This window comes from Leptonychotes weddellii, chromosome 5, assembly GCF_054177405.1.
Source record: "Leptonychotes weddellii isolate Sample4059 chromosome 5, ASM5417740v2, whole genome shotgun sequence".
NCBI lineage: Eukaryota > Metazoa > Chordata > Mammalia > Carnivora > Phocidae > Leptonychotes > Leptonychotes weddellii.
In genome coordinates, this window is record NC_138373.1 from 69,628,765 (window position 1) to 69,652,070 (window position 23,306).

At 59.1% G+C, this 23,306-nt stretch overlaps 2 protein-coding genes across 10 annotated transcripts in view; one reads left to right on the forward strand and one right to left on the reverse strand.

Annotated features, from left to right (window-relative positions):
* Window positions 1-10,580, forward strand: part of TSPAN9 (tetraspanin 9) — a 188,949-nt gene extending 178,369 nt beyond the window's left edge. For all 5 annotated transcript variants that reach the window (XM_081821035.1, XM_081821034.1, XM_081821036.1 and 2 more), the window contains 6 exons: window positions 3,120-3,311; window positions 3,707-3,781; window positions 4,140-4,241; window positions 4,866-4,997; window positions 5,290-5,373; window positions 7,012-10,580. In XM_081821035.1, coding sequence (XP_081677161.1) covers window positions 3,120-3,311; window positions 3,707-3,781; window positions 4,140-4,241; window positions 4,866-4,997; window positions 5,290-5,373; window positions 7,012-7,083 — 657 coding nt within the window. In that variant the 3' untranslated portion in view covers window positions 7,084-10,580. The remainder of the gene's footprint in view (window positions 1-3,119; window positions 3,312-3,706; window positions 3,782-4,139; window positions 4,242-4,865; window positions 4,998-5,289; window positions 5,374-7,011) is intronic.
* Window positions 10,581-16,544: 5,964 nt separating this feature from the next.
* Window positions 16,545-23,306, reverse strand: part of TSPAN11 (tetraspanin 11) — a 69,261-nt gene continuing 62,499 nt past the window's right edge. For all 5 annotated transcript variants that reach the window (XM_081821052.1, XM_081821051.1, XM_081821049.1 and 2 more), the window contains one exon: window positions 16,545-20,344. In XM_081821052.1, the coding sequence (XP_081677178.1) occupies window positions 20,285-20,344 (60 nt within the window). In that variant the 3' untranslated portion in view covers window positions 16,545-20,284. The remainder of the gene's footprint in view (window positions 20,345-23,306) is intronic.

Below are 23,306 nucleotides of genomic sequence, written 5' to 3' on the forward strand. Positions count from 1 at the left end.
AGAGAACCATTTTAAGAGAGATGACCAGGTCCTGGGAGTTTCTGAGCTGTTGAGGTTTTCCCGTATAGAGGCTCTTGGACTTCATGGCAGTTCTCCCTGGGAGGGAGATGGAGAACGGAGGTACAGAAGGGCCCCTGCTGGACCCACTCCCTGTGGGAACTGGTTTCCGGGGAAAGGTGTGCTGTGAGAATTTTCCCAGGCCCAGGGAGGGTCCTGGGGGCCCCAGGGTCCCCACCACAGGGTGGTAGGGGCATCCTGCCGCTCTGGGGGTCCCAAAGCCAGGTGTCTTTATCAGGCTTCTCTATCTGCAAGGAGTGACCTGGCAGCCTTGGGGTTTCCTCTCAATCATTGCAGGCTCTGGCTTTTAGAGCCATAAATCTTCAGCATGAAGATCATGAATTTCCGTGGTATGATTAATGAAAGAAAAATTGAGACGGCAGTACAGAAACTGACCAGATTGAAAAAAGTCAGTATGAGAAGTTGGATGGAAGTTTCGGAACTTCTGACCCGGCCTGGAGCGCCACCTAGTGGTTCGGGGGGTGGTGGCACCCATTCCCCCTGCAAAGCTCGGTGGATGCCCATTGATTGGGTGGATGCTCTCGGCCAAGCGTGCCCATACCTTGGGAGCCTTGACGTAGTTCCACTGGGACTGCTCCCAGGTACAGGGGGCACAGGACCACTCCACGGCGTGGGCAACCCAGGAAGCTGCTCCACTTATTCCCACTCCTCCCCGGCTGCTTGAACAATCTCTGCTTTAGTAATGCATGGGAATACGCCCACTTCTTTTGTCATGCACAGCCTGGATCACCTTTCTGGTTCCTCATCTATGAAAATCTCCTCATCTTTTAAAGCCCAGCAAGTCCTGTCAAGCCTGCCTTATAAATAGACCTCGTTGTACTGCTGCTCACCGGTCCTCCAGAGCTGTCTGGTGAAGGTCACCACCAGCTCGTGCCTGATCCCTGCTGTGGCCTCCCAGTTGCTCTCCCAGCTTTCCCCATTGCCCTCTGGGGGCCGTCTCTGAACATCAGCCAGAGTGATCTATTGGAAACATACATCATGTCACTCTCCAGCCCTAGGGGCTTCCCAGCACGCTAAGAACACCCCCACCTTGTCTTTACTGATGCCTGCAAGATCTTGTCCCATCTGTCCCCTGCCACCCCACCTCCTGGTCCCCTACCACGTGTCACCTCCTTCACTCTGTTGCAGCACACGGGCAGCTTGCTTGTCCCGGGGTTGGCCAGCCTCTTTCCCACCTCAGGGCTTTTGCACATGCTGTTACCTCTATCTAGAACATTCTTCCACCACTTCCCCTCTTCATTTGGGTCCTTACTTAAATGCCACCTTTCTTAGAGGCCTTCTGTGACTACCCTGTGCCCCGATACTTTCTAACTCCTTGCCATCCTTATTTTTCTTCATGGCACATGCCATCACCTGAAATTGTGCTACTTGTTTGCTTATGGAACATTATGTCCCCTATAAGAATAGCCTGTTCATGGGGGGAGGGGTGGTTTGCCTGTGCTGCTCACCTTCCCCGCGTCCCCCCAGCACTCAGAACAGGCCCTGGCACTTACTAAATGGGGGGCTCACTTTGGGTGTGTGGACTGAATGAGGGAAGAAAATGCCACCTCCTCGGGCAGCCTCTCCCCCTGACCTTCCCTGCACGCACGTGAGAACTGCTCTCTGCCTACTCGTGGGCCGCCTTGTCTTCGCTGGTCCTTCGGGGTCTCCTCTCTGGAGCTAGAGCAGCTCGAGAGCAGGGGTGTGCTCGATACCTGGGGTCACAGCACAGTTCCTGGCACCTAGGAGCTGCTTAGTCAATGCCTTTCCGAGACCAGCACCTGGTGCTGGCCACCCACTTCCCATGCTTTCTTCCATTTAAATTCTCCCAGCAATCCAGAAGGCAGGCGATATTATTCTCATTGGGCATACAAGGAGTTTGCAAGGTCACACCACCGGGAAAAGCTGGAACCGGGTGTCAGATCCATGTCCGTGCCCCGCCAAGGCCTTGTGTGTCTGCTTTCGCCCTGCCTGGAATGTTCTTGTCCACCCCCCCGCCCCAAATCCACCTGTCCTTTGGGCACTGACTGCCTCCTCCAAAGGACATCACGGGCCAGGACAGTGGTTGGCTCCTCACAACTCCTGTACTATTTATTTGGCACTGGTGTATACAGCGTGGGGTCGATGCTGCTTTCTCATTGCTCCCGTCCAGCCAGAGCGGAGGTCCCAAGAAGGCAGGTCGCTGAAGAGGTTGTGGCTCTTTTGGCCTGGGATACTGCAGGCTGCAGGTACTCAGTAAATATCGGTTGACTGATGGATTGGCCCCGCAGACTCTGCATACAGACTCCGCATACTTCCTCGGAGCTGCCGGAGGGACGGGGTGGGGGGGAGTGTCGACTGTATGGAGCATAAAACAAGGCAGCTGTGCAGACGCGCAGCCAACGAAAGTGGAGCGTCCCCAGGTGAAGCCGGGGGCGTCGCAGCCCCGGGGGCGCCGTGGAGGAGAGTCGGTTTTCGGGCCCGGAGCGCTGGCTGCTGGCTCACATGGACGGGTGGCCAAGGCAGTGATGGATTTGCGAGTTTCCTTCTCCCCCATCTGTGGGAAACTTGTTCTCCGGGCTCCGGAGAGCACGGGCATGTGGGCAGGGCAGCAGGACACAGGCGCCCGAGGGTCTGGCTCTGAGATTCTTCCCGGCCCCCGAGACAAGTCCTTACTCACTTTCGCTGTCCACTGTGCCCTCCTGCCGGACTCCTTCCTGAATGCTGGGGCCTCTCCACTGACAAGGGGAAGAACTGCCACCACCCATGTGGGTCTGGGACCTTCTGTAGCTGTTACAGGGTTCTGCCTGTGTCTTTTAAGATTGGATGCTCAGAGCGACCGTAGGAGGTTTGTGAAGCTAGTATAATGCCATTTGCCAGACGGGGCAACTGAGGCACGGAGAGCCTGAGGGTTTGTCTAGGTCACACAGCCGACATGGTGTGGGCCCGTGGCCCTGTCTGACCTGCAGCCCCATCCCCCCCTTTCCCAGTCGCAGAGTGGGCGGTAGGGCCATGCAGCCTTCAGGAGCCGTGGAGATGAGCCCAGAAGCAGTGCTGATCTAACGGCTTTCCTTTCTCTCCAGCTCTGTGGCTGTGGGCTGCTTGGAGTGGGCATTTGGCTATCCGTGTCCCAAGGCAACTTTGCCACCTTCTCCCCCAGCTTCCCCTCGCTGTCTGCAGCCAACCTAGTCATCGCCATCGGCACCATTGTCATGGTGACGGGCTTCCTCGGCTGCCTGGGGGCCATCAAGGAAAACAAGTGCCTCCTCCTCAGTGTAAGTTGGACCCCATATCCCCCCAGCCCCCCCGAGCTCTGTTTCCCTGCATTTGGGCCACTGAGACAGGCAAGGCCTGGGACGACCATCAGCCTCCTGGATGCCCAGCCTGAGCCCAGGGAAATTGTTTGTAGAATGTTCTTTGCCTGACCACACCCCTCATCCTCATGATGGGGTATCCCTGCCCTAGTTGTCTCTCCCACTCCTTCATTGGCTGTCTCCTGTATCTCTGTCCCTTACTCTCTGGGGATTCCTCAGAAGTAGCTGGCCTCTCCCTTACCTGGGAAGCCCTGTCTAGGTGCCACTTTTCCCCCGCCCCCCTGCCATCCTTGTGTGCACCCCATTCCTGGCCATGACCACTACCATGTGCCTACATCTAGGCTTTCTCTTTCCAGTTTTTCATCGTCCTGTTGATCATCCTCCTAGCAGAGCTGATCTTGCTTATCCTCTTCTTTGTCTACATGGACAAGGTGAGCCTTACGAGCTGGAGGGGGCATATGGAGTGTCACTGGGGTTGGGGCAGGGCCAGCCCGAGAAGCACTGGCAGGGAGGATCTCTGAGGAGGGCAGGAGGGAGAATGGAAACAGGGGAGCCAGGAGAGGCCGGGATGAAAGGTTTTGGTGGGGGCAGCGTGGGGAAGGTGAGTTTGCGGGGCATGGTGGGGGGCTTATTACCTGTGTAGTCTTGGGAAATAGAATCCTCTAAATCACCCACGGGGGCAATGGACTGCCTCTGGCATTAGTGAGCTCCCCATCACTGGGAGTATTCAAGCATAGTTGTGCTGACCCCTTGGAGGAGGGATTCAGGTGTCTGCACTCAACCTGACAGGTGAATGAGAACGCCAGGAAGGACCTGAAAGAGGGCCTGCTGCTGTACAACACAGAGAACAACGTGGGGCTGAAGAACGCCTGGAACATCATCCAGGCCGAGGTGAAGGGCCGGTGGGGGGCGGGGGGGCTCAGACTCTGCCCAGGGGGCCGGGAGGGCTGCTGGGTGGCACACCATACAGGGGATGCCTCTGGAGAGGGACAGCAGGGGAGTGGAGGCGGGTGAGCAGGATCTGGACACAGGACCGAGTGCCTTAAATGGGTACAGGGAACTAGGAAGGACAGATCATCTTTACTGTAGCAACAGGGTTGCCTCCCTGATCGTGGCTCAGGCAAGGAGGCCCCAGTTCCAAGAGGAAAACAAGTCTGTGCCACCCAGAGGCCCCATGTCAAGCCCTGGGTAGGGGGGCAGCCGGCTTGGGACGGTCCCCAAAGCAGAGTGGGCGGGGTGGTGAGTGAGCAGAGGGCTGAGCGCTCCTGCCTGGGGCCCGGTGCCCAGCTCAGAGAGGCAGGTGGGCGTCACCTTCTCTGCGCTTCGGCCTCCAGGGAGGGGCTGTGGCTCCTCATCTGGGTCCAGATGAGGCCCAAAGAAGGGGCCAGAAGGAGGCTCTTGTCTCCTTCGCTGACACGCAGGGAGGTAGGTTCGTGGGGCCGGGTTGGTCTGGGCGGGGAAGGCCCGGAGGACCGCGGGCTGCGGGTGTCTGACCCTGTGGGCTGGCACCTGCAGATGCGCTGCTGCGGCGTCACCGGCCCCACGGACTGGTACCCGGTGCTGGGGGAGAACACGGTGCCTGACCGCTGCTGTGTGGAGAACTCCCAGGGCTGTGGGCACAACACCACCACCCCTCTGTGGAGAACGGTGAGGCTGGACGCGGCTGCTCCCGGGCCGCCTCCCAGAAGCCTGTGGCGGGGGGCGGTGCAGCACCAGGACACCTGCAGGGGAGGGGCGGTGGGGTGGACCCACGGTTGGGGGTGTCAGAGGGTGCGGGTTGAACGGGGCTCTGAGGCTGTGCAGTGGGGCCTTGTAGGCCGAACCCTGGGGGCGAGGGGTGGGGGGGGGCGGGGACAGGTGGGGAAGTGAGGTGGTGGCTGGGCAGGAGGGGGCGCTCTCCGTCCTGCCACTGCTTTAACCTGGGGTCGCCGCTCCCCAGGGCTGCTACGAGAAGGTGAAGATGTGGTTTGATGACAACAAGCACGTGCTTGGCACCGTGGGGATGTGCATCCTTATCACGCAGGTGAGAGCCTTGCGGCTCCCCGGCTGGAGCTGAGATGCACGCACGCACACAGACGCACGCGCACACATGCACACACATAGACACAGACACACAGACGCACACACACACAGACACACGCACACACAGACACACACAGACACAGATGCACACAGACACACCCCCCAGCTGACCCAGGCAGCCCACATGCATTCCCGCTCCGCTCTGCCCCAAGACCTTCTCTTTTGGTGCCTGTCCCAGCCCGGCAGGCACAGTAGGGCCCGGCTTTCCCGGCATTCCCTCCGAGCCTTGGGCCCGGTGCCGGCATTGCACGAGTCCCTGGGTGGGTTTGTTGGAGAACACGCCTGCCCGCCTTCCCAGGGACACTTAACGGGACTGAGCTGAATGAAAGCTGAGTCCCCAGGTAACACGCCTGTGCACAGGCTCGTGCTCCGCGGGCGGCTGGCCAGCCGCGTCGCCTGTGACGTGTATGTGAGCTGGGCAGGCTGCCTAGCTTCTATGCCTTAATTTCCACATCAGTATAATGGGCACGATCCCCATGCCACGTCTTAGCATCAAGTGAGCTCCGGCCGTGTCCGGGGTGTGGAGCAGGACCGGGCGGCTGGGGAGAGCTCCACAAGTGTTAGCATCCTTAGCAAGTGCTCAGTGAGCAGCCGTGCTGTGCAGGCTCTCACCCGGATGCTGGAGAGGGACAAGGAAGGAATCCCTGCCTCCCTTCCTGACCTTTCTGGGGCGAGCACTTCCTGGGCTCTCTCCTTTGTCCGCTCATGTATGGCTCCTCCGAGCAGGAGTCTGCAGTGCCTGATTCCCCTCGGAGCCCTTGAACTTGGCTGGCCGGTCCATGACAAGGTGGCTGACATCCTGCATCAAGTGATCTTTCTTGCCCTAACCCCTTGGTCCCACGGGTCTGACCATGTCCGAAGTCTTTGCGAGCTTTCAGGCTCAGCAGACGAGCCCGGTGTCATTTCGGCAGAGCTCTAATGGGAGATGTGCACATGGGGGCCAGACTGCATTCCACGTTGAGGCCTGGACCAGAACCGGCCAGGGTCCCCTCCAGTTACGCCCGAACACTGAGCATGAGAGCCGTGCGGGCTGCGCCGTGTCTCCCAGGCCCCTGCTTTACGGTGCGAGCCCACAGCCCGCTCTCTGTGGTGCCCATGGGTCTGCAGGCTGGCTTCCTCCTGCCTCCTGCATGGCCTGGGGTCAGCACCCCAGTCAGGATTCAGGAGTTGAGGGAACACAGGTGAGTGCGAACATTGTCCTGGGCACATCAGTGCTGAAGACACACCTGCCGCTGCCAAGACCTCATGTCGTGTGCTCCAGAACTGAGCGGGTGACCTGGCACGGCTTTGGGGTTCTTGCCACCTTCCTGTCCCCCTCCTCAGTTCCTTGGTAGCTACTGCTTAGGACAGGTCCTTTGTGGGTCCAGTCCTCACCTCAGCCCTCGGAAGTAGGCAGATTTCTGAGCCTCCGGGCTGTGTGATATTCCGTACAAACGGCTCTGAGGGGCTGAGCTCCTGGGTGTGTGGCCTCCTCCTGCTGGCACGTTTCAAGCCCACGAGTGGTTGTCCCCACTCACTCCAGGTGCCACGTGGCAGACCCCAGGCCACCGTCCCAGGCCCTCTTCCCCTTGTCTTTCAGATTCTGGGCATGGCCTTCTCCATGACCCTCTTCCAGCACATCCACCGGACTGGTAAAAAGTACGACGCCTGAGCCGGCTGGCTGAGAGCACCCCGGCCCCCACACGGACACTGTGCCGGGGAAGAAGATTTGAGCTTTGTGTTGCCTGCCCGCGCTCTCCAGACTGCTGACCCCTGCACCCACCTCCCCAGCCCGCCGGCCCCCAGCCCACCCCGCCTCAGCCTACTTGGTGGGTGGAGGGCCAGGGAGGAGGAGGTGTGGAGGAGGTGCACACAGACCTTGGGTGCTGGGGGCGCCTGGATTCCTGCATCTGTGTATTTGCCAAAGAAGACAGGGTGGGCCGGGTTCGTGCTCCAGGAGCCCCCCAGCACGGATGCATTTCTGCCCCTGCCCTTCCTTGCCCTGACACTTTGTCCCCACGGGGGTGGGGAGCACAGTGCCCCCCAGGTGGAGGACTGCCCAGTGGAGGCCACTGGCGTCCACGGCCACCCCCGGGGGAGGGCTGGTGGGGGCGGGGGTCTGACCGCCTCTGGGCGAGGCCCCCGGGAGCATCTTGCCCAGGCTTTTTATACCTTACAGTGTAACTTTTTTATTTTATTTTACTCTGATTATGGTTATTCAGGAATATTATCTCTCAGATAAGTTTAGGGTTAGCTTTCTGATTTATAACTTTTTATTGCGTTGATTTCTGTAATGGTTTGATTTTTTTTTTTTTTCCCTGAGGGTAGGGGACAGGTGGGGAGAGAGGATGTCCGTCAGGTTTCAGTCAGGACAAACCACTGTGCCCAGGCGCACCAGGCCCTGGCTCAGGACGCTCTGAGCAGGAGGGAGAGTGGGCCAGGCAGTGGGGGCTGGGCGTCCATGGCCCTGGGGGGTCTGGAAGAGGCATGGGCGGGGGGGGGGCATCCTGTGCAGGGGTGAGGCGTTTGCTGATGCCGGCGGCAGTTGGGGGTCCTCTGGGGGGCTGGCGCAGTGCTTCACCAGGAACGTGGCCAGGGCTCTTGTGGGTCCTTATTCTTCACTGATGAGCAGTCTTTCTTGTTTCCCTTCTTCCTCCCTCCTGCCCTCTGCTGGTATGGGAGGCTCCCCCTTCCGCCCCATGCGGGCATTCCGCGACAGGTTCTGCAAACCCCAGTTACTTTCACAGACATTCCTGCTAGAAACTCTCGGACAAATACCTCTCTAGTTCAGATGCTGCTCACTTTCTCACATTGCTTCTGGAAGGGGACGCAGTCCTTATGTTTTGCTGCTCAGACAGTGGCAGAGGGCCCGTGACCATCAGGAGGGGAAGGTGGAGCTGGGGCCCACGATCATTCCAGCCACATCCAGCCACATTCACTGGGCGGCAGAGTCCCTGCGGGGGCGGGGGGGGGGTGGAGATGGCCCTGGGGCCCCAGGATCCTCATCCCCTTCCTTGGGGTTCACTGATGGTGGAGTGGTGGCACTCATGTCCTCCATGGCCCCCAGGAGAAGCCCAGAGAGGTCAGACTGGGTCTTGCTACAGTTGCCCGAGGAAGCAGGCAGCCTAAGTCACGGAATAGGAGCTGAACAGGCAGGGTGGGGCGTCTGACTGCAGCAGGGACCCCCATAGGACTTAATGCTGGCCTGACAGAGTGTTTTTGCGGTTTGAAAAAAATAAAGTCAAGAATTCACGCGACTGAGCTCGAAAAGGCTATCCACGAGCCAGCTAGGGTTGGTGCCCTTCCCCAACGGGGCCTCGTGTGGGGCATCTGCCTTTTTCCTGCACCATTTGGCTCGGTCCCTTGATTTCCCACCAAGCCCATGTCTCCTCTCCAGCCTCCACTTGGCTGTTCCAAAAGCTGAGACCTGGCCCCCCCAGCCAGCAACGCCTCTACTCGCCTAAGTAAAATACAGTTGGGACCAGAAGTACAGAACTTTTGGTGTGTTCAGGATTCCAGAGTTTGGGGGGTGGGGCGTGGAGAGTAGGGTGGTTTCAGCGAGTCAGGCAGAGTAAAGACCACCCCCCTGAGACAGGCGCAGAGGTGCCCCTGGGGAAGCTGGGGAGGTTGGTCCTTGGGTGGAGGATGTGGCAAGCACACTCGTGAGCCAAACTGCCCTCCCAGGTCTTCTGGCGCTGCTGTGTTCCTGGTTAGGAGCTGCAGCTGTCGCCCCGGGGCCTCCCCGCTGCAGGGCACAGAGCAGACATGTCATCATACTGGGGACAGTCGCCTGGTGGGACTCGATGCATAAGGACCTTATGCTTGGGGGTGGGGGTGGGATGGGGCAGGTTCGTTCATGCCTATCAATGCAATTTCAATTTTTGTCCAAATCCATTGCAAAAGCCTAATACCTGGGGGGGATGTGTATAGCCTCCCTGGCAATCTTACATTTCTGGAGCTTCAGGAGTGTCCTCTGGCCCTGGAGCCTCAGCCACAGTCCCCCTTTCCCTGCCAGCACCCTCTCCCCTCACCTGTCCGCCTTGTCCACAGTCCTCCAGACTGACTTCCTGCCTCACCCCGTGCTTGGCTGTGTAGGCGTTTGAGGCTCCCCTAGGTGGAAGGCACGAGTGGTGGGGGGTGCTCTTCCAAGCCCCTTGCCCTTCCTGCAGGGTGGTACTCACAGCCCATGGAAGGCCACGCCGCATGATGTCTGTGTGGTGGCCCTGTGGCCCCATGTCTTTTCAGTTTCTCCCGACTGTGATCTCATTGGGGCAGGGTTACCTGAACAAACCCTCTCACCTGGGGCTTCCCTGGCCAAAATCTGAGTGAGTTCAGTCAGCTCTGATGCAGGCAGTTTACAGATTCGACTTAGAAGGTTAAGGTTCTGTAGACAGCTTCAAGGGAGTGCCGGCCAGAGACCTGGCCTTTTCCTGCAGCCATCTTGCAGAGGAGGTGGGCGAGCAGGGACTGAGAATTACCCTTGGGGGGGTTGTAGCAGGTGTTGGGGGGCAAGTCTCCACCTCCACGGCCCAGCTGGAGCACTGTCCCCCCTCTCCCCACCAGCATGGGCCTACATCATGGGCTCTCACTCCAGGAAGGTGGCTGACCCCACCCCAGACCCTCATGCGGATGTTCTGGTTTGACTTGGACCTGGGTGGCCATCCCTCCTTGCTTTGGTGGCCCCAAAAAAGTCCAGGTGGCTGGAAATGACTGTCCCCGCCTCTGCAGCCCCCTGCCCACCCACACTGGTGGAGGTGCTAACTAGCAGGGACCTGGTGTAGGACGGGAGCTGGGTGCCGGGTGCCTGGAGCCCCCCCCTTTGTCCCTCCGCCCTTCCGCATCCGGCTTCCCGTGGTCCTGGACTCCTATCTCGCTCCTCCGCGCCTCAGTGAGGCAGTGGTCCTGGCAGGTCCTGGCCTCCCTGCGCCTTCTGGGCTCCTGAGGGCTGGAGCCAGGGGCTCATGCCCACACCCCGCCCAGCCCTGGGAGCGCAGGAGCGCGGGAGCGCGGGAGAGCAGGGCCAGCTCGCTTGTTGGGTTCAGATGCACTTTCCTGCTTGCGATGCCGTATCTGTGCGCTTCCTTCATCCTGGTCCTGGCTTTCTTGAACACCATGTTTTTAGCATGTTTTTAAATAAAAACTGATAACGTGTCAAAAGCACAAACAGGAGGTCTCTTCGTGGTGTGTTTGTGTTCGCTCAGTCACGGTTGTGCCTTGACTTCTTGCGGTGGTTGGTGTGAGGGACACAGAGACTGATCAGGCACTGGCCCTACCATTCATCCAAGACACCCCACAGCAAGGACTTCCTCCCCGCTTCTCGGGCCCAGGTGCCAGGTCTGCTGGGTGCGGTGGGGCTCAGTCCCCTCTGGGGTGCCTGGATACAGGCCTGGTCGGGGACCAGTCCCAGAGGCCCGATCTCTCTGCAGCAGAGGTCGGCTCCCACCTCGGTGTCTGTCACTGGTCACACGTGGCCAGGCCTGTGGGAAGGCCCGGGAGTGTGTTGGGGGAGGGGCAAGGAGTAGGTCATTCGTGGCTTCCCCTAAGGTTCAGGGGCTGTGGGTTTTAGGTATAGTCTCTCCCCAGTCCCCCTGATGTTCCTGGGGTTCGTTTGAGCCTGAGTGTCTTCCAGGGGTTGGGGGGGGACTCAGCATGATTTGGCCCAGGCTGTGCTCTCTCAGGGTGGCTCTGAGACCCTCAAAGAAGGTACGGGAACAGCAAGTCAGTATGACGGGTCAGCGGGGAGCGAGGGGCGTCTTCTACCATGCAGATCAGCTGATGCCACGGCCTCGCGGCTGTAGACGTCTCCCAGTGTCCTGGGTGGGTTCTGGTGCGTGGAGTTGCCTTGGCTGGTGCAGTCACGGGGACGAGTCGCAGGTGACAGGAGCCCAGAGGTCATCCTCACCCGGGGCCACGTGTATGTGTGCATTGCTGCACGTGTACCAGGCTGGCGTGGGAGCCAAGAGTGAGCGTGCCGTGTGGGCCCCGTAGCAGGAGGGGGCTTCTCTGGACCCCCCACCCCACCCATGTGTGGAGGCTGGTCTCTCTCCCTCCTCCTCAAGGCAGTGGCCAAGTTGGCAGGGAGTTGTCCCAGAGCATCAGGCTTTGGGACCCCGTCCCGCAGCTGCTGTGTCCCAAAGCCTCCAGAGGTTTGCTGAGCATTGAGGAGTCTGAGGGGACCCCCTGTCAAAGGTCCAGCTAGAATGGGGTCCCTGAAAACCCTCCTAAGGAGATGCATCGGAAGGGACCTTGTGGCTGTGGAGTCAGGGGTTGGTCATGAACTAGGGGTGGGTGACCCTCCAACATCCTCTGAGGTCTGACCAAGTCATAGGTGTGTGGATGGGAGCCCTTTCCTCTCTGTCCCTTGCTCTGGCTCCTGTCCCCCACGAGTGGATGCTGGCCAGGTTCCCGTGCTGTGTGCTTCTGGGGGACAGAGCGAAGTCCCGGGGCCATGCTCTGTTAGCACTGAGCTCAGGTCAAATGAGCTAAGCTGTGAAAGGCCAGCTGTGCCGGCTGGGCCGGAGAGACGGTGCTCTTACCAGGGCAGAGCGGGGCGTTGTTTATCCCTGGCCATGTCTGATGACTGGGCTAGAGCCTTCTGGGATGGGTGCTGGGCTCTTCAGCCCATGGGAGGGGGTGAGCGAGATGATCCTGGGGGCCTTCCCCCATCCCGTGTGCTGTGGTGGGAGAGCTGCCTCCCCATCTGCGCTCAGCAGAGGGCCCGTGAAAAAGGATGGCTTACGAGCTGCAGCAGAACAGGCTTGGTACCCACGTGAGAGCGCCTTCAAAATGGCCCAGACCAGGGCTTGCAGGGACAAGATGCTTATCCACCCGAAGACGTACTGAATACTTGGGCCAAGCACCTAGGGTACGGTGGTGAAGGACCCAGACCAAACCCTGCGCTTACAGAGCCAGCAACCCGGTGGGGACCACAGAAGAGCAGACAGGGTTGCAGCTCCGTGCTGTGATCATGCTGTTCACGGGGTGGGAGAGGCACTGACCCCAACTTGGGGAGACGATGTCGCAGCTGAGAGCTGAAGACAGCAGTTAACCAGGCAAGGATCGGAAGGTGCGCCCTGCCGATGTCGTTGGAGCGGGCGCACAGGGCAAGCGAGAAGGGGGGTCTGGAGAGAGCGGCAGCCACCAGATCACAAGGCACTAAGCCAGGGGTGAGTTTGAACTGGAAGCCAAGAGCAGGAGCCCTCTGACCGGCTTCAAGTCCTGTGTGCCTGGCTCAGATCTGCGCTTGGGAAGGATCCCTCTGGTTGCAGCGTGCAAAATGGTAAAATGGAACAGGGTAGATGCAGGGACATCAGGGAGGGGCTGTGACAGTGACTTAAGTGAGAGATGATAAGGCCCACAGGCAAGTGTCAGTGGGAGGGAGACCAAAGCACCAGACTTGAGAGACCTATAGGAGAATTGAAAGACTTGGTGATTAACTGGATTTACGGGGGTGGGGGGGGGGGCGCCAGGGGAGGGGAGAGCATTCTTGCCATCCATCCAACATGACGTCGGTCGCCCCGGACAGGTAGATGACTAACCGTTTGCACCAAATGGAGGATGAGTGTGTTTTCCGGGCTCATGTGCAGGCAGAGACCAGCGTGGTAGAATTAAATCTCTCTCTCTCTCTTTTTTTTAAAGATTTTATTTATTTATTTGAGAGAGAATGAGAGAGAGCACATGAGAGGGGGGAGGGTCAGAGGGAGAAGCAGACTCCCTGCCGAGCAGGGAGCCCGATGCGGGACTCGATCCCGGGACTCCAGGATCATGACTTGAGCCGAAGGCAGTCGCTTAACCAACTGAGCCACCCAGGCGCCCCTAAATCTCTCTTTTGTTTGCACTGAGCTTCGCAGCTTGCAACATGCTTTCATATATATTATCTAGGTTTCTCTTGACCTCAAGTATTTTAGTTGCTGTCCCAGCGCCTTAACTTTCAGTGCTAGAGACGGGCCATGTCCGGATGAAGAGCACTGGTTTGGGAGCTGGAGGGTCCGAATTCTCACTCTGCGTGTGCTGGTCCTATGAGCCCTGGGTGGTTACTGACCTTGTTCCACTGTCATCTGCACGATGAGGGCAATACCTGTTTTCCAGATTTGCTGTGAGGATTAAATAAAACCACGCACGTAAAGACATTCAGCTGGTGCGTGGACCAGGGTAAGTGCTTGGCAAGAGATTGGTCAAATCTGAGTTCTCAGGAGTCCCCAGACTAGAGGTGGGACCCCAAGGAAGGGCGTCCCCCTGGCTGAAAGCTGGGGACACAGGAGAGTAATCCGGAAAGGGGAGTCGGTATATGGGGGGTGGTAGTAAGCTGTGGAATGGAGATGTGCGGGCTCAGGGGGGCCTCCGTTTTGCTCTGGAATGGCCCAGGAGCAGCATTCAAGGCTCCACAGAAATAAGAAGGAAGTAAGATTAAATGACCGTCACTTTGGACACAGAAATATTGGCATTGCAATGGTCCCTTCTAACGCATTCAGCGAAGAGGAGGAGGCTATCGATTGAGCCATCTCGTTTTTGCTGAGTTTAATGACAGCCGTGGAGATGGACGGCTGTGCCTCCTTAAGCTACAGAAAGCAGAGCGCCACGCCACAGGGCCTGCTGCATGTCCCTTCGGTGGCCCCACACGCCGCCGGGCGGCGAGAGCCAGCTGGGGCAAACTGTGGGCGCTGTCTGCTTTCCCTGGGTGTCCCGTCATGCAGAGGGGGCGAGGAACCCGTAGAGCAAGGCCACACGGGGGTCTGTGGCCGATTCGGGTGGGTTGAGCCCGTGGCCCAGAGATTTTCCATCTGGTGGCCTATGGAGTCTAAGACGTAGCCTCGGCCAACATGCAGAGCGGGGCCGACCCAACATGCGGACAAGGCGGGCCCCGGTGCTGTCCTTCAGTGGCCTCAGGAAGCCCCTTGCCCTTTGCCTCCCTCCTCGTGCCCCCACTGATGTCCCCACCAATTCCTGGGACCCCAACATATTCCCAGTACATGTCTTTTCTCTGGAAAGGGACTCCAGTTCCTGAAAGGACTCAGCCTTCTTATTTACAGGTTGGCAACTCAGGGAGACACATTGAATTTGACCTCTTCCCCAACTCGGGGGTTCTCTAAACCGCCATTAGGGACTCATGAGCGGCTTTCAATGTTTTAGAGGTCCAGCGGAAATTGCTCGTGACCTCGTCACGAGTGCCCAGGCTAGCGGGAACATGACCCTCTTGGCTGCCCTAGTCATGTCCTCAGTGCAGGGACGCTGTTGGCACCTTGTTGATGGCCAGGGCTGGAGGGAAGCTTTCCTCACCACCTTCTTCACCTCTGGCCTGAGCCAAAGGATCGCCCCGGGTCCCTCACAGCACCCCTTCCTTTGTGTTCAGTCCTTGCTCGATTGGGTTTCAGCCCGGGCACAGAAGCAGGAGGAAAAGGCAAGTAGGGGCTTCTCGTGTATTTGTTTTTAAGAAGAAGGTAGTGGAGGGGTCCCTGGGTGGCTCAGTCGTTAAGCGTCTGCCTTCGGCTCGGGTCATGATCCCGGTCCTGGGATAGAGCCCCGCATCGGGCTCCCTGCTCAGTGGGAAGCCTGCTTCTCCCTCTCCCACTCCCCCTGCTTGTGTTCCCTCTCTCGCTGTGTCTCTCTCTGTCAAATAAATAAATACAATCTTTAAAAAAGAAGAAGGTAGTGGAATGATCTAGGCTTTTGGACCCTGTGTCTCCCCCACCCCCACTGACAGTCTCTCTATTCTCAGTTGGGGAGAGGGAGTAGGAACCAGGGTCCCAGCTCAAAGCGAGCCCACCTTGTGGCGACATGACAGCCTGGCACTGGGGCTGACATGAGGCATGGCACCTGCTGGGAAGCAGTGGCCACAGACAGGACAGGGCCAGCTGGCGGCCACCGAGGAGGACAGCTTCACAGAGCTTCTCGCTGCTGCCCACCTACCCGAGGCCCCTCTCGGCCACCGGAGCCTTTCTAGACAGCAGTGACGCCCACCTCACCGCGCTCCTGTGTGCAGGAGGCGAGGGCCCAGAGGGATGCTCTTCCCTCCCCGGCACGCTCGTGGGCTTCTGTGCATGTGCACACGCATGCACACTCACAGTGATGCTGGAGGAGACCATGTGTCCGGGTCCAACAACATAGGGACCTCGGGCGGGCCCTGGATGGGGTCCAGTCCCTGTCTAATATGCAAGCCATCAGAGGGAATGAACTTGACCAAGGGGGCTGGGGAGACCCATGAGAGCTGGCCAGGCCTGCAGACTAAATCTGCTTACATGTGAAGTGAGCAGGCCCCTTCCAGCTTCTTCCCAGGTGAGAGGCTCACTTCCCATCTGCTTCCCCAGCCCCCTCACCCCAGTCTCGCCATCTTGGAACCCCCAGAGGCTAGCTTTCCCAGGTACTGTTCAGGCTCGCCCACTTGCCCGCCCCGCCAAGTTTTCTAGGCAGAAGAGTGGATGAGATCGGATGAATGGTTTGTGTCATGAAAGCATTTACTTCTTGGTGGCTCCACACTGGGCAACCTGATACCTTCCACTCCTCTGAATCATAAGATTGAAGTCTTTTTGCTTTCGGAGGAAAGAGTGTCCCACTCTGCATTTGGGGATGGGGACAAATTAGCTGGTCCAGGTGAAGAAACACTGTCACTCTGGAGTGAGATGGGCTGGGGGTCTGGGTAATGGTAGCAGTGTGTGTCTTGGCTTCCGATGCTCAGCTGGGAGCCTGAGGGCCAGCCAGAGGGGGCCCCTCGCCCCTGACCCCTCACCACACGCAGCCTCTGCTGCAGTCAGCACGGGGTGACCTGCAGCAGGACGTGCAAACTGAGCCGTGCGTCGTGGTGAATGGTGCGGGGACGCTGGCTGACCATAGGCAGAGAGCTTTCAGGGGAATGCAGTCCAAGCCCACTTGTCTGAGCCTGGCTCTCGCTTGTAGCCACGTGTAGCCACATGTGTGGGCAAGGCAAGGTCCGTTCAAAGAATACGTGGGAGCAGACCAAAAAAAAAGGGTAGACAGGACCCCGATCAGTGTGGTCAGTGGGTTTCCTAATAGGACTCCCCCTTCCTCTCCTTCTCCCCATGACTAATGTCAGCTCTAGCACGTACAGTAGGTTGAAAGACATCTGATGAACTGATGGTCTGAGATTTCCCTGCAGAGGAGGAAAAAAGCAACAGAAGGTAGTCCTAGATACAACTCCTTTATTATCATGCCACCCAGCAGGTGAGGCCAGGCTTACACTGAGGCCAGCTGAGGAGAGGGGCATGTTCCCAACTACACAGCAACTTCTCTATATGCAGTAGGTAAGGCAACTTCTCAGTTTCTAGAATATTGTGACGACCCATATCCACGGGCCAGCTGGTTCCAGAAGCCCATCTGGCCTAATACTGCACTGCCTGGAATTGCTAGTGGCACTTGCACGGGGGGTCTTGGGGGCAGAAGCAAGAGAGGAAGGGGGCACGTGGGAGGCTGGGGGGTGGAGTACAGGCGGGGCGGGGCCATCGTGCTAAACTAGAAAGTGGGGCGACGAGAATGGAGCTGGACTCTCCCAAGGCACATGGAAGGTGGTCGGAAGCTAATCTGTTCCCTTCCAGGGAGAGGACCCAGGCACCTGGTCTCCCAGCCACGGTCACAGACCCACGCAGAGGGCAGAGCGGGCGCTGCAAGAAGGCATGGCAGGAGAGGCGCGTCCCTGGCCCGCCCTTGAGCGGTGAATGGGCTCAGGGGGAAAGAAGCCAGGCCGCTCTGCTGAGTGCAGATGCGCAGGGCGCGCAGGCACAGCGGCTGATGGATGGTTCTGGCCACCCCTGGAAGGGGGGCCAGGCGCTGCTATTGGACAGTGCCCCCCGAGGGCCACGCTGTTCCTGAATGTCAGCCTGACGGCTTACTGCGCAGATGGGAGAGCCGGAGGACCCCGAGCAGCGGGGGCTCTCAGCTCCCCTTGCTTCCACCCGGCCGGGGTGCAGGACGGCAGCCACGGCCACTGACCGGCCAATCTCTTAACAGCTCTGAGCCTTAATGTCGTCGCCTGTGGAGTGGGACAATAGTACCTTCTTGCAGCGATCGCTATGAGAGAAAGCACTTAGGGGACTAACACATTTTGAGCACACAGTAGGCCCTCAGTAACCACCAGGCCCTGGATGCTCCCCCGGGGCGAGGCCAGAGCGGCCCCTGGAGTTGGGGCAAGGCTGTCGGGAAGGGTAGGGAAAAGAAAGGGGAGGTCACGAACATTTTAAGCAAGTCTCATCCCCTCACCAAAGGCCGGGTTTCGTTCCTGCCTCCCCAGGAAAAGGAATGAGTGAAATGAACAAAACGGGTCATCCCGAGTGGGGACAAGCCATCCCTCTCACGGTGGCTGCCCCAGCGCGCGGCTGGAGGGAAGGGCAAGGATGGGTGACTCAGGCCGTGTGGATTCCAGCAGGTGCCGTGGCCCGACCTCGACAGGATGCTGGCTTCTTTTCTGGGTCCCGGTGTGCTCACACACCTGCTGCGGGCGGCGTGCAACAGTCCTGCGTGCCCTTCTCTCTCCCCGAGGAACGCGCAAGCACCACCACCTCCACGCAGCGCCCTGGGCGCAGATCTGCGTCCTCTCAGGCCGGGCGGGCACCTCCTGGGCTCCAGACTCCCGCCCTCTGCGTGTCCCGAGCCGGAGCCCGCTGTATCCTGGGCCTCCGTTCCCTCTAACCCTGCCTCCCCTGCCGGGCTGTGGGCACGAACAAGCAGATCAGCGTTGCTTAAAGCTCTGGGCCCTTCTGTCTCTGCAGCTCGGACCATCCATCCTCCAGCGGCCGTCGGGGTGGGACGGTGCCCAGGGTAGAATCACAGCTAATCCCGCCCTCTGCCCGGGTGGCCTAACCCCACGCGGGGGCCGGGGCAAGGGATCCCCGCCTGTTACCATGTCCGACCTCCACAAGCCCCGCTGACCTCAGTCAAGAGTGCGGTGACTCCAACAGGGGGTGGCAGGTACCACAGGACCCAGCCCCTCCCCGGGCATCACCGCCTCCCGCGGGCCCCCCCAAGGAAGAACACGGCTCTCTTTCAGCCCTCCCTTGGTAAGACCCAGCAGTCTTCCGCCTAGCCCTGCAGAGAGCTTGGGGGTCCATCATTTCTCGATTGTCTGCACGAGTCCCAGGAAGTTGGAGGGCGCCAAAGATAGCCCCGGTACCGTTTCTTCCGGCCTTGGTGCAGTCCGGGATTGCTGGAAAGCTGGTCTCCCTGTTAATGAGTCTGCATCAGCAACCCCAGGGCCCTGAGGGCAGAGCAGATAAGCCAGCCAGGGTTCTGGTAGCCCCTGGAGGACCCCCCAGGTCGGGGAGGCCACCTGCCCTGGGCAGCTGGTCTTCCCTCTGTGCGTGGGCGTAATCTGTGTTCTGAGGGGGCACAGTGTCTGTCCAGTTGGGGGCTGTTTGGGGGCAGCAGTGACCTGTGTGTGGGAGAGAACACCCTTCACCCAGGACTGACGCAGGTTACCAAGAGCTGCGCTCATCACACTGGGGCCTGGAATGAGCTGGGAGGCAAGGTGTGACCTTTCTTGGCCTTGATCTTAGCAACAAGGGGCCACCCTCTCATGGTGGGGTGTAAGAGGGTCCCCAGCACAGGCAGCATGGGACCTGGAAGGTACGGGAGCCGGGTGCGGGCTTCTCTGGCTCCGGGCTACCCACTTGGAACAGCTACGGGGGGGGGCGGGGTTCCCTGTGGCTGACTTCCAGGTTAACACCTGTTCTTTGGAAAACCGTCAGTGTCTGTACTCTGCATTTTCCAGGGTTTTCTTTCTTTTCCGTTCTCCCTTAGTATTTGAGAAAGTTCTTCCTGAAAAATCCCCTGCCTGATTCAGAGAAGCAAGGGAGAATCAAAGAAAGGGACTGTATTCACTCTGCGAAGCGGAGCGAGGGCTCCTGGAGGCGGCTCGGTGGTGGCCATGTGGTCAGGGACTGCGGGCCCAGGAAAAACGGGGTTCAGGGCAGAGCACCCCTCTACTCAGAGCTGCACCTTCTCCGTGGCTCCAACTTTCCAGGGTCTGTAATTTGGCCTAATCAGGAAGGGGTTTTCACTCCCACCAACATTAAGAGCTGGAGATCATTTTAAAAACCTGGCATTCCTGAGAATCAGGCCATAGAGAGGAGATCCCTAAGGGGCATATTAACTGTGGACTGGGGCTCCAGGCCATGTTCTCCTGAGGGACCTCTCCCAGGGATGGCTTCTGGGCAGTGCACAGGGTCCTGGGGCAGCATGTGGTGTGGTGGCCACCTTACCTGCCTTGGTTCCCTCCCTGGCAGTGCCACGAGCCCACCATCCCAACCCCAGCTCCGGGGTCCTCACCCCAGACCTCTCCACTGCCGGGCCCTGCGGGAAGGAACCAGGCCATCAGGGCATTCCCTTCCAGGTGAGAAGGTGTGGGGGTGGGCACATCAAAGGACTGGGTCTTCTGGGGGCAGAGCTGACCCTAACTGCCCCACCCTAAGTATTTCCCAGTGGGGAGAGAACAGGACACCAAGCAGAGACAAGAGGAGGGGTGCTCAGCACCAGTGGGGAGCTCACGGGCCCAATGCAAGGAGGAGTCCCAGAGGGGCTGGAGTCTTCAGACCTTCATTTTAGTTTCCGGAGTTGGGAGGGAGCAGAGGGTCTGATTCTCACCCTCCTGCAGTCCACGGGCCCCCCACTGCTGGTGAGGGGTGCTGGTGGGTGGGTCCCCTGCTCGGGGATCCTGGCAGTGAGCACTTGGAAGTGGGGGGAGGGGGCTGAGGGCCCCCGGCCTGGGTGGGAACCACAGGAGTCAGGGTCTTGGGCACTTGGTGGGCCTGAAGGGGCTGGGCACAGAGTAGGGGCAGTTTCTGGGAGTTTCTAGGCAAGCTGGGGCTGACTCTGCAGGCCTGGAAGACGGGATCTGGGCACCTGTCTTCGGAGGGGGACGCAGTTGGCCATTAGTAAAAATGCAGCTGGAGCCTCCGGTGCAAGCAGCAAGTGAGAACCATCCCGCAGATCTGCCAGGCGGAGAGAGCAGAGGGGCAAAGAGGTCAGGAGCCCAGGAGGTTGCTGTCCCGGGAGTGCCCTGGAGCAGGCTGGTCACACTTGGGTGCACATGGGGACCTTGACAAAGGGCAGATTCCAACTTAGGAGGTCTGGGGTGGGGCCTGGGATTTTGCATTTCTAACAAGCAGTCCACTACGGGTCTGTGGCCCTAGATCTCCAGAGATGGCCCAATTTAATTAGACCCTGAGGGGTCGTAGTCCCACTCCCTCACTGCTGTCTGAAGCTCTCTTTCTCTAGGAGAGATTCTGTGTCTTGCTGCTCTCAGACTCCAGAGCAAAAGTAAGGTTCGTAGTTGATTCTCTGGCTGATGTACAGAAGCCGCTGGGGAAACGGAGCTCTCAGAGGCTGTCACCCCGTAAGCCAGCGTGGAGTGTGGCACCAGCCCCAGCCACAGCCCCAGGAGCCGGCCTGACAGCCCCTCTGTCACATCCACTAGCTGAACAAGGAGGCGCTACAGCATCCTGCCCAAAGCAGGGCAGTCCTGCAAAATCACCATCCCCCTGTGGTGCCTCACTTTGCTGACCTCTGAAGTGCAGGACAAGAAGCTGGGGCGTGTCACACCCAGGAGGCCCATGAGGGTGATCTTGCTGTGACAGCAAGGCCATTGGGGCCCGACCCCCTGCGCACAGGACGGAGGCGCCGCCAGGGCAGCCCCATGACTGTCCCGTGGCGCATGGGCAAAGGTGGATTTCCCCGAAGACGGGGAACAGGGTCCCCATCGTTCCCAAACTTTTCCAATAGCTGCTGCTGACCGGATCTTGCCAGAGCACATCTGGGTGCCCCCGGAGCTCAGAGTGGTGGGGGCAGGTCAGGCTGATGAGGACGCCTATGTGCTCGCAGCTGCTCGGTTTCTCTTTGCAAGGCCAGCTTGAGGAGGTGGCGGAGGATGAGCGCTGCTTCCTGCCCCTGCCACCCTGCTCTCCATCCCCACGTGGGAGGACGGTGGAGCCCCGGGAAGCTTTCAGCTTTCAGACTCGGCACTAAGAGCAGTGCTAGTCCACATCCGGACTCGGCGCCACAAGCTGAAGGCGGCCTGAGGAGTTATCTCGTCTCCCTCTGGCTTTGAGCAGGTGCCATCGTGGCCATTTTGCACCCAGGGGTCGTGCAGCACGCCCCCGTCCCTGTCCTCACCTTGTGGTTTGATGGCTAACCTGCGGGGTTAGCTGGATCTTTCTGGTTCTTGCTGAGGGGGAGGCCACATGGGAAGCGTTGGCCCAGCACAGACTTGTGGCCACATTTACGGAGTATGGTCCAGAATCTCACCAATGCATGTCCACACACACCGCCCCCCGCCCCGACACATGCAGAGGGGCCAAGGATGCACACTCATCAACATACATGTGCACACGCACACAAGCACCCTGAGTCATACAGAGGAGTACTGGACGCCATCTGATCCCTGAACGAGCACCAGCATCTCCTCCCAGCCCAGGGTGAGCAGAGAGAACAGGCGATCGGCTGAGCGCAGGGGCAGGAAATGGGGGCGTGGCCCAGCGCGCGAGGGGCAGGGCTGCATGGTGCCCGGCGCCCTCTTCTGCCAGCCTGCCTAGGTACAGCATTTGCCACCGACAGGGCCCTTTGAACAGGGAGGGGGCATGCTTTCAGCTTCTTTTGAGGTTTTTGGGCCAACACCTGATTGTTATTAAGAGCATCAAGCAAGGGCCAGCGAGGTCCCAGGAAGCCAATCCAATATGATCTTTCATTTTCCCTTTTAATGACCTACAGATCCCAATCGTGGCTGTCCTGTGAATCTTCGGGGCTCTGCAACATGTTTCCATCCTACAGTCTGGAAACATCGGGGTGGGAGTAAGGTAGCTTCTGTGTGGGGCTGTGTGACCTTGGCCACAGTTATAGCCCTCTCTGAGCCTCAAAGCTCCCTGTATCAATAGGAAAACCTCCAGTCTGTTCACTGGTTGATAGCCTTGCCTGGAGAGATTTTTTTTTAAAACTAGGATGATAGGACCAACTCATGGTTCCCCTCCCGCACCGAGACTTTGAGAGGCCAGGCTGTGGCTCTCCCAAGCCCTCAGGATAAAACCCTCCCCCCACAGCAGCCAGCCAAGGCTTTGCAAACCCAATTTCCTCACCCTGTCACTCTTCCCCATCTTGATTCTTCTTGTCAAACTCCTTCAAGGTTTAATTATCTATCACTTCCCCCAGGAAGCCTTCCCTGATGGCCCGACAGGTTATGGCCTGCTCTGTGCTCCCCCAAGCCCCAATTCTCACACTTGTCCAGTGCCCCTGACTGCATGCGACAACCATGTTCCATGTGTCTCCTCCCTCGAGGGAAAGCCTGCTGGGAGAAGGGGGCACACCCTGCCCACTGGTGGCCCCAGCACTGGGCACAGAGCAGCTCTCGTTACGAAGCTGACAGAGGATGCTCTCCCTTCGGCCTCCTCTGCGTGGCCTCTGGGTGGAGGCTTCTCGAGTGCGTGTGAGCAGGGCAGTAGGAAAGGGAGCTGAGCCACTCCATCCTTTCTGGACAGAAGTTTCCCTTCCCGAGTAGGCTAGAAATGAGCTCCCAAAGTTACTTCAGCTTGGAGGGCCTCCAGAGTCCGCCCACAAGAGGGGAAGCTGGAGTTGGGGTCCTAGCTGGCTCTGCCATGGTGGCTCTGTGGCCGCTAGCAGGTGACCACACCGCGGGGCTGGGCGCCTTCAGAGGTATACGAACAGGGTGGGCCCAGTGTTCTCTACCCCGGGTGCACACGGGGATCGCCTGGAGGGCTTTAAAGAGCACCCATGTCCAGGCCTCATCCCAGTCTGGGCCTGATACTGTGCAGTTGGGCCTGACTGTCCTGTGCAGCCAGGGCTGACAGCACTGACCTAGCTAGCTTGGGAGCACCTTCCAGAGGGAAGAGTCTGTGATTTGGAGGTACCTCAAGACCCCAGTTATCCCTTTCGGGTCTGAAAATC